The 16,315-nt window shown below is 43.3% G+C and overlaps 1 protein-coding gene across 1 annotated transcript in view; it reads left to right on the top strand.

Annotated features, from left to right (window-relative positions):
* flncb (filamin C, gamma b (actin binding protein 280)) overlaps positions 1 to 16,315 on the top strand; it is a 63,289-nt gene that overhangs the window by 2,338 nt on the left and 44,636 nt on the right. The window contains exon 2 of the mRNA XM_059987121.1: positions 14,823 to 15,071. Coding sequence (XP_059843104.1) covers positions 14,823 to 15,071 — 249 coding nt within the window. The remainder of the gene's footprint in view (positions 1 to 14,822; positions 15,072 to 16,315) is intronic.

The raw sequence follows: 16,315 nt of genomic DNA, 5'->3' as shown, positions 1-16,315 counted from the left end.
ATCTCTTTCTGGATCATCACCTGCTTACCCTGCCTCTATCCATGTGCTGCAGAAACCATTAACAATATCAGTTTTTAAAATTGAATATTTAAATTATTTTGAATAGCCCCTCATCTGCCACTCTTTGTAAACTTTTGCTTGCCCCAAACTCCTGTTCAGTGCTCACTGCCCTAGTTCAGTGTCATATCAGTACCCACTGGCCCAACTGTGATCAGTACAGCTCCACACCTCTCTCTTGGATACTAATTCCTCCAGTTCTGCCCTCTTGTGCATCCTCATTTTAACCACTTCCCCTTGTACTCTGCCTTCAGCTGTTGACCTATGTCCTAGTATTCCTCCCCAAGCCTCTTTTCCTCCTTTCTTCTCAAAAACTATCTTTGACCAAACTTTCTGTCACCTGTTGCTTGATGTCAATTTTTGTTCTGTTAACTGATCCTGTGAAGATCCTTGGCCAGCTTAGCTACATTGAAGACACTGTTAAATACATGTTGCTGTTGTAGTAGCGGGGTTGGTGGGGAAATGACTTCCACCTCTTTCCACTTTCTTGCTTCATGCTCATTAGTAGCAGCTCTTGAATCTAATGGGATTAAAGTACATGTAAAATCCTCTTGACTATCACTCAGGTGCTCACGTCCGTTAATAACGGCTAGCATAATGCATTTACAGCGTCAGCAGCCTGGGTTCAGCTTTGCTGTAGTCTGTAAAGTGTTTGTACGTTCGTCCCGTCATTGCAAGGGTTTCCTCCGAGTGCTTCGGTTAATAGTCGCATGGATGTGCGGGGCAGCATGGGCTCGTTGGGCTGGAAATACCTGTTACTGTGCTGTATCTCTTAATCAAAAAGAATCGCTTCTATACAAATCGGAATTTACCAAATGGGAGTCTAAAATATCACATTGCAGTGACCTCCTCTACGTGTCTGGGGAAAAAATCTATAAATCCTGCTGCCCATGGTTAGAAGTGACCCTTGCATTTGTTCACAATCTTTGGATCACAATTTCAATCTCAGACTTTGAATTCTAGGCAGAGAGGCTCCCAATCTTCAACCTTGTATCAACTGTACAGCTCATTTAATCATGGAGCAGAGCTAAAAACTGTCTTAGGATCTCTTGAGATGGCAACGGAAGCCTAGCCATGAGCTATTTGATCACTTGAGTGTTTTTGGGGTCACTCAAACAAAAAAAAATCAGTCAGTCGATGCATTGTCACAAGGCTCAGTTGGCCATACTTTATTCTTGTTCCTGCTTTTCCTTTGCATTTTACCCTTTCACAGTCTCCACTCCACCCCAACCCATAAAATATCCAGTCAGGAAGTCAGTCCCATCGGTAGCTCCCAGGCTCCAGCTGTCCTCGCATCACATGTGGTCTTGTGGGTTGCCCTTCCAGAATATTCCTGACACATTTGCAAAGTCACGCCTGTCCCAAGCTGCTGTCCTGCTCCCCTTCCCCCAGCCTGGGCTGAGCTCAGGAGCTATATACAGCTGCTCAGGCAGCTGGCAGGAATGTGTCAGTGATAACCTTGGGGTCTGACAGCTCACCATGTCACTCAGCTCTCTCCCAGAGCTGCTCCTTCCGAGAGCCTGCCTTCTGCATTCGCACGACGCTGTCCAATACTTGAGGCTCCCCGGGGGCCAACTCATCATCTTGCAGCAGCTTCGGTGTGCCGGGGGGATTGGTGCGTGCCCTGCCGTCTCTGACTGCGTGTGTGAGATAGACAGCGGGTCATTGACTAAGTTGACTGGCATGAGAGGGCTGAGACAAAATCCTGCCTGCAGATTTATCCTCTGGGCCACTGCCTGGCTCAGATGGAGCTTGTGGGCTGGATTTTTAAGTGCTGAGAGTTGTGGTCTGGGCCCTGTGGTGAATGGCTGGCAGCCATTAATCTTTCCCAACTCCACGAGTGTTGGTGGTTTCCTATCGTCCCTGCCTGTTGCATCTTTTCCAGAATCTGAGTGTCATTCTGTCCGAAAGGTATTTCTGTTTCTCCTGAGAGTGTTTTGATCTGTCTGTATGTACTAAACACACCACCCCCAACACCACCCAGCACTTTTTAGCACTTTGCCAAAGTACTCTTACAATTCAAAATACGTATGTGTCACCTTATACTACACCAAGACTAATTTTTTTGCCGGCATTCACACTAGATACAAAAAAAATCAAGTCACTGGAAAACCATGTACAAACAACTAACGTGCAAAAGAAGACAATTATGCACTTACAAACAAAAACTCGTAATAAGAAGCAGACAAATAAGGAGTTTGTACATTCTCCCTGTGACTACGTGGGTTTCCTCTGGGTAGTCCTGTTTCCTCGCACTGTACCAAGATGTTCTGACTGGTGGGTTAATTGGTCACTGTAAATTGTCCTGCACTTAGGCTAGGGTTAAATTGTTGGGTTGCTGAGCTGGTGCAGCTCGAAGGGCCAGATGGGCCTGTTCTATGTTGTATCTCTAAATGAATAAACAAGTAGTAAATAATATTGAGAACACATTCAACAAATTTCATGCTACCGAAAGCAATGGCCTGCTCTGCCCTTTATTTTCTGTCTGACATTTGCCTTCCTTCAAGAATCCCTGTGGTGGTTCAACTCACTTCTGAAGGATATTGCTCCTGGCACTCAGGAATGCCTCTGGCGCGCTGTGCATCACAGCGTTTGAGCTGGCTGACCACCTGCTGCATGGAATTGATTTGGTTACTCTGGACCACTGGAGGTGCTGGATTCTTAGCAGTGAACAAAGTGTAAATACAGGAATGGTCAGCACGTCAGGCAGGGACCAAAATCGGCCATAAAGTTCCAGGCCGAGCACCCTTTGTTCTGAGCAAAGGAGGACAAAGGAGTATTTGAGAGAGAAGCTGGAGTACAAGAGTAAGCTTGCAAGGATCATAAAAACCTCCTGAAATGGTAACAGGATAACTGGAAGTCCTCTGCTATCAGAGAAGGTGCAAGTTGTAACAGGAAGTAGAGAAGTAGCAGAGAAATTGAACTCGTATGTTGGCTGTGTCCTCACAAAGGGGGATGTAGGTAACCTCCTAGATAAGTTAAAGAAGTGACGGGCAGAAACAGAAGAAAATCCATAGTCATGAGGAAATGATTTAAAGATTAGGTTTATTTGTCATGGGTGCATCGAAACACTGAAGTGTGTTGTTTGTGCCAACAGCCAACTCAATCCAAGGATGAGCTGGAGGCAGCCCACAAGTGGTGCCACACTTCTGGTGCCAACATAGCGTGCCCACAGCTCACTAACACTAACCTGTATGTCTTTGGAATGTGGGACGAAACTGGAGCACCCAGGTAGTCACGGGAGAACACACAAACTTTTCACAGTCAGTGGTGGGAATTGAACCTAGGTTAAGCATTATGCCTCACTGCTATGCTTCTGTACTGCCCTTAATTTCCCTTGCTGTAAAATTGTCAGATTATCAAGCCCTCATCAATCTCTATCTCAGAGTGCTAAAGGAAGTGGCCCTGGAAAAAAAGTGGTCATCTCCAGAAATTCTTTGTACTCTGGAGCAGTTTCTGTAAACTGGTTAGCAAATGTAAGTCCACTTTTTTTTAAAGCCAAGAGGAAGGGCGGAGCATGGAATTGTATATATTTAAAATAAAGTAAGTCTTATGTTGGCAGTGGAGAAAATTATGACATCTATTTTTTTTATTGATACTTGGAAAGTGTTGACAAGATTTAACAAAGTCAGCGTGGGCTTGTGAAAGGGAAATAGTGCTGAACAAATCTGTTGGCTTTTTGTTTGCAAATGTAACGCATAGATCGGATAAAGGCAGATCAGTAGGCTAATGAAAAACATTTGGGATAAACCATTTTCGGGGAGGCAGGCAGTAACTATCTGGATACCACAGGAATTGGGGTTTGGAGCCTAGTTGTCCTTGGTGTATCTCCCTAATTTCAGATGCCGTTTCTCCCACATGTCCATGTGAGCCAATGCTTTGAGGATAGGGGATGGTGTAGCTGTTGGTGAGCTGTGAAGCGGATGTAGAAAGGCTCTAGTGTGGGTAAGTCTGTAAGTGCTTGGCAGAAGCAGTTTAATATGGACATACAAAATCATCTGCTTTGGTTTTTAAAGATGGAAAGAGTGTTATCTGGCTGGTGGTGGGGAGAAAGGGAAGGTGTGGAAAGAGCTGGGTGTCCTTGCACCTAGGTTACTGAAAATGAGTGTTGGGATGCAGCAAGCATTTAGGAAGCCAAATTGCACATTGGGGTTAGGGTACACAAACAAGGATGTCTTGCTGCAGCTACACAGGGCTTTGGTCATTCAACATCTGGAGTGAGAAAAGATGTTCCTGCCATGGAGGGAGCGTAGCCAAGTTCAAGCCAACTGATTCCTGGGAAGGTAGCACTGACATCTGAAGAAAGATTAGGTCTGCGTACACTAGAGTTTAGGAAAATGAATGGAGATGACAAGAAGACCTCTAAAATCCTAATGGAATCACACAGACTCTATGCAGGGAGGGTGCTCTTGATGGCTAGATAATAGAGCTAGGGTCAAAGTCTCAGGATTTGGTTCATATATTTCAAACAGTTTAGGATAAATTCTCACCTAGAGGTGGTGAACCTGCAAATTCTCTACCACAGAAGGCAATGGAGAACAAATACTTGAATCAAGCCTCAGGAAGTAAATGTATTTCGTGATGCTGAAGAGCATTTGGGAGGGCTTAATGGTTTAGTGGTTATTGCGGTTGCTTTACAGTATCAGAGATGACTGATGGGGATTCCGTTCCTGCTGTAGTCTGTAAGGGGTTTATAGAAAAAAAAATCCCTATGGCACAGTACAGGCCCTTCGGCCCACAAGGGTTTGTTCATTCTCCCTGCAACTGGGAGGGTTTCCTCTGGACGTACTGGTTTCCTTCCACCCTGCAAAGGTGTTCAGGCAGGGTCAGCGAGTTGGGGACGTGCCATATTAACGCTGGAAGCATGGTGACACTTGCAGGCTGCCCTCAGCGCCGTCCTCTGACTGTGTTGGTCATTGATGCAACAGCACATGTGAATAAACTAAAGTCGATCTTACAAAAAGAGATTTGGTGATGATGTGGGTCTGGTAGTCGGGAGTGGTCAGCCAGGATATGATATTATCTAAATTCCTGGTTTTTTTTTACTGATGTTCATTTAACGCACCCCATACATGTGCTCCATTGTACAATGGGGTTCCTATCCCACACCAGCCAGGGCTCCCCCCTTCACCTGAGGCTGACTCACTGGCTGCAAACCAGCTTTGGCAGCCTGCGGACTGGTGGCTAGTATAAACTCGGACGTGAAATGGATGCGATAGTTGCTCATGAGCATGTTTTTGAAGTTAGTGGTTAGTGACACATACCAGGCTCACAGACTGTTGAATAATGTAAGACACTGAAGAAAACAGGAAAATTAATTATATTGGAAACCAATCAAAAAAGACCAAGCTGGCCTTGGCTCTCTGTCTTGAAAGGGAAAGACTGATCTAATAGAGGCTCTTAGCACTGCATTAGTAGAATGGAAGTAGGAAAGATGTCCCACATGCGCAAGCAGGTCCTTGGCCAACCGTGTCTCTCAATCATCAGTATGTATCTACACTACTGCAATCTGCAAGCAGTTGAGCAATGCAGATTAACTTCATTTCTCACACGTATATCAAAGCACGCGGTGAAATTGTTAGTGACATCAAATCAAGTCAGTGACCATTGTGCTAGGGTACGTTCCTTGCTGATGGAAACGACGTATTTCACGAGTTTTGCCTCACTTCTGGCACCAACATAACATACCCATAACTCATAACCTTAACTCCACATCTTTGGCGTGTGGGAGAAAACCAGGGCTGCTGGTAAAGCTCACCCAGTCATGGGGAAAAGAGCATGTAAAACTCCTCACAGACAGCAGCAGGAATCGAACCCCGATTGGTTATCACTGGCACTATAAAGCGATTGCGTGATCTGCTATGCCACTATGTCTATTGCTCTCAATGTCATGGCAATTCAAGTGCTTGTCTGGATACCCTCATGGGCTTCCCTCTCCTAGCTGCCTTACCCCTATCATCTGTCATCAGCACAGTTTTGGAGTGTTGCTCCTGTACGTTTTGGTGAACACTAATGGGTGTTATCCATAAGTTGTTGTCAGAAGTAAGGAGTGACCAAAGAGCAGAAACCAGCAAGATGATTGGGCTGAGTGATGTCAATACAAGTAAAAGTGCTGATAGGTGGGTTTCTCTTTTTTTTTAATAAGCTGTTTATTTTTGTTTGGTGATTTAATTTATTAGAGGGGCAGAGCACCTCTGACTGACGGAATACACATCCTGTGTCACACGGAAATTTCAGAGCAATTCCTGTATTTTGGACAAACGCGAGTGCAGGGCATGTTGTCGACTCAAGGAGTCTGAGCTCTGGGTTTTGGAGCTTGGCTGATGGCGGATGATGCTGCGGTCATGGTGTCGAGTGGATAACGTGTTTCTGGAGATGATTGTCCCTTGGCTCGATGGACCGGCTGATTGTTTAGAGATTAAGCACAAAACAGGCCCTTCCAGCCCTTTGTGCTGCACCACCCAACAACCCCCATTTTAACCCTAATCTTATCACAGGACAATTTACAATGACTAATTAACCCACTCACCGGCAAATCTTTGGGCAGTGGGAAGAAACTGGAGCACCCAGAGGACAGGCATGGAAAATGGAACATAGACTTTGAGTTCTTGTGGGCTTCTGCATCCTTGAGGGATGAGGTGGCTAATCAGTATTTGGTCCTCAGTACAGAGGGGAGAGGTTTTTCCCATGTGCAATGCATTCAGTGCCAATGGGTAAATCAACTCTACAGATAGTGAAGTTATCTCTGGGACAGTGCTTCTGTGTTTGCAGGTGTAATTCTGGCATTGTGCACTACCACCCTGGTCCCGGGGTAAGAATACTACAGAGTGGCTGCAGCAAATTCTGCAGGGGAAGGCTGAAATACCAAGGGACTTGGTCCATAATGATACTACAGCATAATGTATTGAATACAGAAGTAAAGATGCCCTACAAACAGATTTTAAAGAGTAACGTTATGCTTCTGGTGCCACACTGTAGCTTTGCCTTGTTTAGGGAAGCTTCTATGAACCAGTTTGGCATGGGGATAAGAAGCTGAACCTAGATTGAAAAGGTAGAAAAACAGGGGACGATATAGAGGGTTTAGAGACAATTGGACAGAAAAATGCCAAATGGAATTTAATCCAGAGAAATGAGGTAATGTACTTGGAGCCATGCATTGGGAAAGAGAATACTCCACAGCAGAAGTATGGCCACAGATCTTTAAAGGTAGTGGTTTAAAAAGCCATATGGGATTCTTTCTTTTAATAGCTTAGAAGAATCGAAGTGTAGGGAGGTGATGCCAAAATGATATACAATGCTAGCTAGACCACAAATGGAGTTTTTGTGTATGGTCTCTGGTCACTATGTTTACAGGAAAGATGTGCTTCCACTGAAGAAGGTGCAGAGGAGATTTGAAAAAGTTGCCAGCTTTGGAAAATTTTTTGCTGCGAGGGAAGGTTGAATATACTGGGGTTGTTTCTTAGGAGCAGACGAAGCTGAAGGGGAAACTTGATTATGCTGAATAAAATACTGGGTAGGAAGAGTATATTCCCCTTTGGTGGAGAGGTTGCAGACAAGGAGTAAATTTAATTGGTAGAAAGATCATAAGGGCATTCTTTATGATCTCTTTAAAGAAGGGAGGAAGATAAAAGAGAGGAAATTATTGGCCAGTGAGCCTAACCTCAGTGGTTGGGAATGTGTTGGAGTCTATTATTAAGGTGAGGTTTCGAGGTCCTTGGAGATTAATGGTGAAATAAATCAAAGTCAGCATGGTTTCTGTAAAGGGAAAACTTGCCTGACAAATCTGTTGGAATTCTTTGAGGAAGTAATCAACAGGGTGGACAAAGGAGAGGCAGTGGATGTCATTTACTTGGATTTTCAGAAGGCTTTTGATAAGGTGCCTCGCATGAGGCTGCTTAACAAGATAAGATCCAGTGGCGTTCCAGGAAAGATACTGGCATGGAGAGAGGAATGGCTGACTGGCAGGAGGCAGTGAATGGGAATAAAGAAGGCCTTTTCTGGTTGGCTGTCAGTGACTAGTGGTGTTCCTCGGGTCAGTGTTGGGACCACTACTTTTCACATTGTCGTCAGTAATTTAGATAATGGAATTGATGGCTTTGTGGCAAAATTTGCGGATGATACAAAAATGGGTGGAGGGTTCGGTAGTGCTGAGGAAGCAATGCGACTGAAGCAGGACTTAGACAAATTGGAAGAATGGGCAAAAAATTGGCAGATGGAATATGGTGTTGGGAAATGTATGATAATGCATTTTGCTAACAGGAACAATATTGCAGACTATTATCTAAATGGGGAGTATGTTCAAAAATTAGAGGTGTAGAGGGACTTGGGAGTCCTCATGGCGAGACTTCGAGAAGGTTAATTTGCAGGTTGAATCTGTGGTAAAGAAGGCAAATGCAATGTTTGCATTTATTTCAAGGGTAGTAGAATATAGAAGAAAGGATTTAATGCTGAAGCCTTAAACGACACTAGTCAGGCCACACATTGAGTATTGTCAACAGTTTTGGGCTCCTTATCTCAGAAAGGATGTGCTCTCATTGGAGAGAGTCCAGAGGATGTTTACGAGGATGATTCTGGGAATGAAGGAGTTAACATATGAGGAGCATTTGCAGCTTTGGGCCTGTACTCACTGGAATTTAGAAGAATGTGGGGGGTATCCTCATTGAAAACTACCAAATGTTAAAAGGACTGGATGGGGTGGATGTGGAGAGGATGTTTCCTCTGGGTGAGGGATGGGGTTATCCAGAACTAGAGAGCACAGCCTCAAAATTGAGGGGTGACTTTTTAGAAAAGGAGGATTTTTAGCCAAGGAATGGTGAATCTGTGGAATGGTCTGCCACAGACTGCAGTGGAGGCTAAGTCCATGGGTGTATTTAAAACAGAAGTTGTTAGATTCCTGTTCGGGGCATTGATGCACCATCAATAACTCTCGGAGAAGTGAGGTGAGATATAGGCTTTTATTGGCTGGAAGAAAGAACAAGCAGCAATTGACCACCACACTACATCCTGGAGACTGAGGCCGGGGCTGTGTCTCCAATTGCCTTTATACCAGGGTCCGTGGGAGGAGCCACAGGAGCAGTCGGCGGGGGAGGGGGGGGGTGTCCAGACAGGTATATGAAAATGGGCTGAATGGCCTCATTCTACTCCTAGGTCTTGTGGCCTTATTGCATGAAGAATTATTTTTCAGCTGAAAGTCGTACCCCATTGTATAGGGAAAATACTGGGCTGTGAGTTACAGCTTGATGGACTTGGGCTGATGGATGGGATTAATGGTACAACATGGAAAAGGCCATTCATCCCACTATGTCCATGCTAGCCAGTGGGCACCAATGCAGAGTAGAACGTTTTAGACTGGCAGGGATACAATTCATTGCAATGGATGCCTGTGTTTCTTCAGATTTTTTTTTCAGATTAAAAAGGCACGTGCTGTACAGCTGTTTGTTCAGCCCAGTGAGTTTAATATCTGCAGTATGGATGTGTTTGTAGAAAATCAGAGACATAACCACTTGAGTGAATAAATGGAAAGCAAATATGTTCATCAAATTTTGTGGCTAGCTTGAGGTATTGAGAGTTGTCTGGTTTGTAATTTTTTCTTTCACGAGGCATTTGCTAAAATAAGCATTGCATAGCAAAGTTGAAGTGGTTTGGCTGGGGAATGTAAAGCTTTATAGAGTGATAAATTAGACTGAGGAGACGTACCGAATGGTGATCTAGGGTTAGCACGAGTTGTTTTAATGACGCTGGCATCCCTATAGTTGATCAGTTCAAAGTTTACAGGTCAAGCAAAACTGAGAGCCAAAGTTGTGGATTAACCACAGAAGTTGAGATGGGGGTGGGGGGTGTAATCGTTCAAGCATTGAAGAGGGAAGTGATACATTTTGGATGGAAAACCAAAGCCAATGTGAGCTTAATTGTCATTTTATGTTTTACTGGCTGACTGATCTTAATGCATATGTAACCTTTGACAGTTGTAGCAGACATACACTCAATGGCCACTTTATTAGGTACAGGAGAGGAACTCATTGTGGTCTGCTGTTGTATCCCATCCTCTTTAAGGCTGGACACGTTGTGCATTCCAAGATGCTCTTTTGCACACCACCTTTGTAACTTGGGGTCATTTGAGTTACTGTCTCCTTCCTATTAGCTTGAACCAGTCTGACCTCTCTCATTAACAAGGTGTTTTCACTCAGAATTGCTGCTCACTGGATTTTATTTTTGGGTTTGGTTTTTGCACCATTCTTGGTAAACTCGAGAAACTGCGTGAAAATCCCAGGAGGTCAGCAGTTTCCAAGACACTTAAACCACCCTGCCTGGCACCAATAATTGTACAACGATCAAAGTCACTTGGATCATGTTTCTTTCCCCCAATCTGACGTTTGGTCTGATCAACAATTGACCCTCTAGCCATGTCTGCAGACGTTTATGCAGTGAGTTTCTGTCTCATGATTCGCTAATTAGATATTTGTATTAATGATCAGGTGTATTTAATAAAGTGGCCACTGAGGGTAGAGCCTGGAATTTGCTTTTGGAATATTTTGGAGTTTGCAAAATTTCATAATATTGCATTCTAAATTTTATAAAACATGTATAGCTTCTGCATTAGTAGGATAGGTTCCAAGAACAGCATAATTATACAATAGCAAGATGATAATGAGGGGTGCAGAAGAGGTTTACTATTGTTTCCAGTGATGAGGTACCCTTCTGGTATGGGAAGGTCAGAGAAGCAGAGAATTCTATATTGAAGATGAAAGGATATTTGATGGACTTTTATTTTTGGGGGCTGGTCTTGTGACCAGGGGACAAAGATTTGAAGTAAGTGACAAGCACTAGGCAGCTTATGGAAAGTGATTTGAACTGCATTGCCTGAAAGGGTCTGGAAACGGATCCAGTTGCAACTTGTGGATGAGAATTGTATAAACAATTGAAAGGGAAAAAAAACTGTGAGGGGAAAAGAGCAGGGACAAATTGGCGAGCTGTGTTAAAGAATTGGCACAGCAGGAAGGGCTAAGCAGCCTGTGGTGTACAACTTGTATGGAGATCTGGTTTTGAACCATACAGTCTCATTGTTCGGGTTAAAGGTCACTGATAATCTAACTGTATGTAATTATTCCTTGTTGGGGTAAACTCCCTATGTAGAGTTGCTATTTATTCCGGGTAGAGGTTATTCAGTACATCTCCGGATCAGTTTCTTCAGGATAACAACTACTTAGTGCAATTGTACATTTTAAGAGCTGTCCATTGTTTAAATATATGGGGTCATGGTTTAAACAAATAATGCTTTCCTTGAATAAAGGATGCAGTTGCTGTTAATTTAGGGATTGGGTTATTCACTGTGGTGTAGAGTTGCCAATGAGTTGGTTGTTTGGAAAGGCAATTCTTCTGTGTGCCTGTATCCTTTCATGGTAAAGTATGAATGAATCTTCAGTGAAGCCGTATTAGCCTCTGTGTCAGTTTGTGTCTCAACAAATAGTTTGGACTTTACATCACCTTCTATCTGCGCGGAATATGTGTGCGGACTTGTACGCTTGCTGCATCTCACTCGCACTTGCTTTTGGTAGTTAGTGCTTGCTACCCATGTCTTACACTCTCAGATAGCACAGTGGGGCAGGGAATTAGATCGGAATGCAGGGAGTTGGAGGCAGATGGCTGATATGATCTGGACAAGGACTGCAAATTGGTGGAAATTTGAAAAGTTTTTAATTTTGAAGTCTCTTGCCTGCGGAATATCTGACAGCAGTATTCCTTTCTGTGACAGCAGTAAGGGTCACTGGGAGCCCTGCCAAGCCGGGTATAGTGTCGGAGGAAATCCTCCTGTATTCTGTGTTGGGAGGGGGAGGGAAGCACTAGCTCTCAAATCCTTGGGATCTGCTGCCTGACTGTACTGGAACATTAGTGAAAATATCAATGCTGGCCATGGCCCCAGCCTGCAACTCCCAGATGAGTGAGAGTGATCTCTGCAACAGCTGGGAAGTTGTGGCTCGCAAGGAGAAAATTACTCATGGTGGGGCGGGTGGTTCCAGCACTTGTTTTGATCAAGCTTTGAACGGTCACTGGCCCGAATTCATTTTTAATTTTTATTCAATGTTGTAATTTTACTGTGAATAATACCTGATTTATTGGGAGAGCCACAAGAGCTTGAGAGAGAGAGAAGCTGCTCTGCCATTTGATAAGATAAAGCAGAATCATTTCCATGGTTGCATTTTCCTGCATTAACCTAGGCCTTGATTAGCTTGAGTTCTACAAACATTGATTCCTGCCTTAAATATGCTGAGTCTCCACAGCTGTCTTGTGTAGAAAGTACCAAAGTTTCACGAACCACTTGGGTGACAATGTTTCTTGTCTGATGTGAACTCTTACCTGGAGTCTGGTGCCTGGTGCCAAGCACTCCAGCAGGGGAAACATTGTTATCAAACCTCAAGAAGAATTTGAATGTTTCAATGGAAGTTGCTGAAGGTTTCTCATTCTTCCAAACCTGAGCATAGGCCAGTCTACTTCATGTAACAAACAGACCATCCCATGCCATTGCTTATTGTATCTGCATGAATTACTGACATTTTAACTGTACAAGGGCACTAACATCATTCTGGTTTTTTTAAAAACCATTTTTTAAAAAGTCAATCCTATTTTTTTTCAACCAAAATGATCCCATTGTTTCCACATTTTCATTCCATGTGCCACGTCCTTAACGGGGATGGGAAACCTATGGCAGATGGGGAGTTATGGTAGTGTAGTGGTTTTCATAGCACTCTAGCACCGGCAGTCTGAGTTCAATTCCTGCGCTGTCTGTCAGGAGTTTGTACGTTCTTTGTGTGGGTTTCCTCCAGGTTCTCTGGCTTCCTCCCACATTCCAAAGACATACGGGTTGGTAGGTTAATCGGCTGCATTGGTGTAATGGGCTGGCACTAACCCATTGGCCAGAAGGGCCTGTTACCATCTGTATTTCTAAACAAATAAAGTGAGAGGGCACCAACAAAATTTTTTCCAGCTCTTCACGTGCAGTGCTGACCCTCGATTCTTTAAACCCCACTCATAATAAAATGATACATAATGATTATCTTTACCATCAAATGAATCAGCAAATGGTTTTTCTTTTACAACCCAAGAGCAGTGAGATGTTTTCACAGGAAATGTCCCACACCAGCTTGGAGCCAGGTGGACGGTTGTGAGAGCACGTGATGTTGGATTGTATATTTTGCAATCCTTGCAGATCTTAAATGGTTACAATGACAATACAATTTAGAAATGTGTTTTTAATTCTTTTTGAGATTAATATTAATAATCTTTGGACAGTTTCTAAATACTTTATTTCAGCCTGTCTGTACTTTTATTAGTAGGAAAATAATGAATACATATAAACAAACAATTTTTTTAAAAAAAGGCCATAATTATTTTTACTAATTCATTAATCAGTGATAATCTCTGCTGGCATGTGTTTCACAGAAGGATATTGCTGGTTTGGTTGCACACTCACCAACCCACAACCTTGCATTTTCTTTAGCCTACCGAAGTCTCGTTGACCACACTGCCATCAAATTTGCTTTCATTAATAAACGATGTCCTTCCTCCAAATCATGAATGTGAACAACTGAAGCTCGTTACAGATTCCTGCAGCAACTTGCAAGCTCACAGCCAAACTACACATTTATTCTATTTTCTGTCCATTCTCATTACCCAATAAATCCCAGTGAATATCCACAGTGCTTTTTAATAAAAGCCTTCAGAAAGTCAATACACAACCACTAGTTTCTCCTTTCTCTTTTACCAGTTAGGTACCCTTTCATTAATCAGTATTACTCTGCCTAGTCCTATTATGATTTAAATATCCTGTAACCACTTCCTTAGTAGGAAAAGGCTGTATCTGTTACTATTGCTGACGGTGAAGTTAGGAATTAATCTTGATGATATTTTTCTGGCACAGTATTGGTTAGTTACTGAGCAAAGCGTCCTTTCCACTATCTAATCAATCGCTCCCAATGCAGAAGCTGCATGGGTTCGGTGAGCCGGAGACTACACCGGTTTTGTCAAGTCAGGTTTCTTATCACTTAACTATATAAATGTGTACCATCAAACGAAACAACGTTTCTCCTGACCAAGGTGTATAACACACATATCACACACCAGTAACTTGGGAAAGTAAGGATGAAATCTACATATGAATTGCACATAAAGTAAGGGAAAAGATTTAAGTTGTGGTTTTCCTGAATAATTTCCTTGATCCTTTTTAAATTTACTGTGTCAACCCATTCATGTGCCTTTCTGTATCTGAAGAAGACAATATCACCGGCATAACTGCATGTCGTGAAATTTGTTATTTTTCAGCAGCAGTACTTAATAAAAATTACAATACAAAGTGTATGTAAAGAAATAAAATTAAATAAGTAGTGGAAAAAGTGAGGGGGGAAACACTGAGAAGTGTTCATGGGTTCATTGTCCATTCAGAAATCTGATGGTGGAGGGGAAGAAGCTGTTCCTGAAATGTTGAGTGTCTGTCTTCAGCCACCTGTACATCCTCCTTGATGGTAGCAATGAGAGCAGAGGCACGTCCTGGGTGGCGGGGGTCCTTAATGATGGGAGTTGTCTCTTTGAAGGTGACCCGTATGCTGGGGTGGCTCGTGCTTATGATGGAGTTTTACAACTTTTTGCAGCTTTTTCTCATGGCCCCTCCATACCAGACGGCGACACAACCAGATAGGATACATTGTGACGTTTATTTCTGTCTAAAGCTTTACTGTTGAGTGCTAACCAAAGTCCCAATTTGTATTTTACAGACAGCAAGGCTATTGTGGATGGGAATCTGAAGCTTATCTTGGGCCTGATCTGGACTCTCATCCTCCATTATTCTATCTCTATGCCCATGTGGGAGGATGAGGATGATGAAGATATCAAGAAGCAGACTCCCAAACAGAGATTGTTGGGATGGATCCAGAATAAGATCCCACAACTGCCCATCACCAACTTTAACCGAGACTGGCAGGATGGCAAGGCACTGGGTGCCCTGGTGGACAACTGTGCACCAGGTAGGTGGGTGAGAGGGTGGTGGGGTTAGTGCAACTATTTAAAACAAGCTTGGCTTTTAAACCTGAGTGTATTCTGGTGAATTAATGGAAGATTTGCTGTGACTGGAGGGTAGCTGCATTATGTGCTCGAGGAGATGGCAGAAACTGACAGTTTCAGTAGGGTCATAGAATTTACAGATGTGTAGCTGCAAGGAAAGGTGTGGAGAAATTTAGGGTTAACGTTGGGATTGGTGGCAGAGTTAAGTGATGAGAGAAAGATGTGTGTTAATGTTGAGATTGGCGGCAGCATGGTTAAGTGTTGAGAATTTTGATGTGTTTGTGTTAGGGACCTGCACAAACTGCTGCAAGTTGTGTTAAGTACAACATGAATCCAAGCAATATGTTGGCCTTTATTGCAAGATGATTTGTTTATTAGGGTAGCGATGTCCTGTTGCCAGTTTGCAAGAACCTGGTCTGACTGTTCGTAATAGTGTGTTCCGGTCTGCTCTCACTTTGAGGGTGGTTATATGTCATGGTACAGTGAGCACAGTGTTAGTTTACCGGACAGGATCCTGGTTTGGTAGATTTGTTAAACAAGGTGAGATTATAGACATGAGAAAATCTGCAGATGCTGGTAAATCTAAAGCAGCGTGCACAAAATGCTGGAGGAACTCAGCAAGCCAGGCAGCATCCCTGAAAAAGAGCAAACAGCTGACGTTTTGGGCTGAGACCCTTCTTCGGGAATGATTAAGCAGATTGGGCCTTTTGCTCTCTGGAGGTCTGAAAAATAAGAAATGATCTCACCAAAATGTAAAAATTTCATGCAGGGCCTGACAATGGATATGGAGATGACTGTTTCTCCCACAGAGTTATCCAGAACCAGGGGTCACAGTCTCAAAATATTTTGTTGGCATTTCAGAATACAAGATTTCTTCATCTTGTTAGTAAGTCATTGGAATGCTCCATTCTGGGTGGCCTGTGGAGGTTTGGCAGTTAAGTATATTCAAGAAAAGTTGATAGATTTTAGATATTAAAGGAATCTAGATGTATGGGAGTTAGTGTTGGAAAGTGAAAGGTCAAACGTGGTCTTAATTGACAGAAGAGGCAAAAGGGTCAAGTGGACTACTCCCACTTCTCGTTGTGCACAGCAGTGCCTCATGGTTCACTTGACACAATTTCCCAGAATGATTCAGCTGGTGAAGGTGACCCTTGAAGGCTGTGAAGTAACAACACCGTGGACGTGATGGAGAACTGGGACGTCCCCA

Source organism: Hypanus sabinus, chromosome 13 (genome assembly GCF_030144855.1).
Source record: "Hypanus sabinus isolate sHypSab1 chromosome 13, sHypSab1.hap1, whole genome shotgun sequence".
NCBI classification, from domain to species: Eukaryota; Metazoa; Chordata; class Chondrichthyes; order Myliobatiformes; family Dasyatidae; genus Hypanus; species Hypanus sabinus.
The sequence above is the reverse complement of the archived record's forward strand: the minus strand, read 5'-3'. Positions and strand labels throughout refer to the sequence as shown.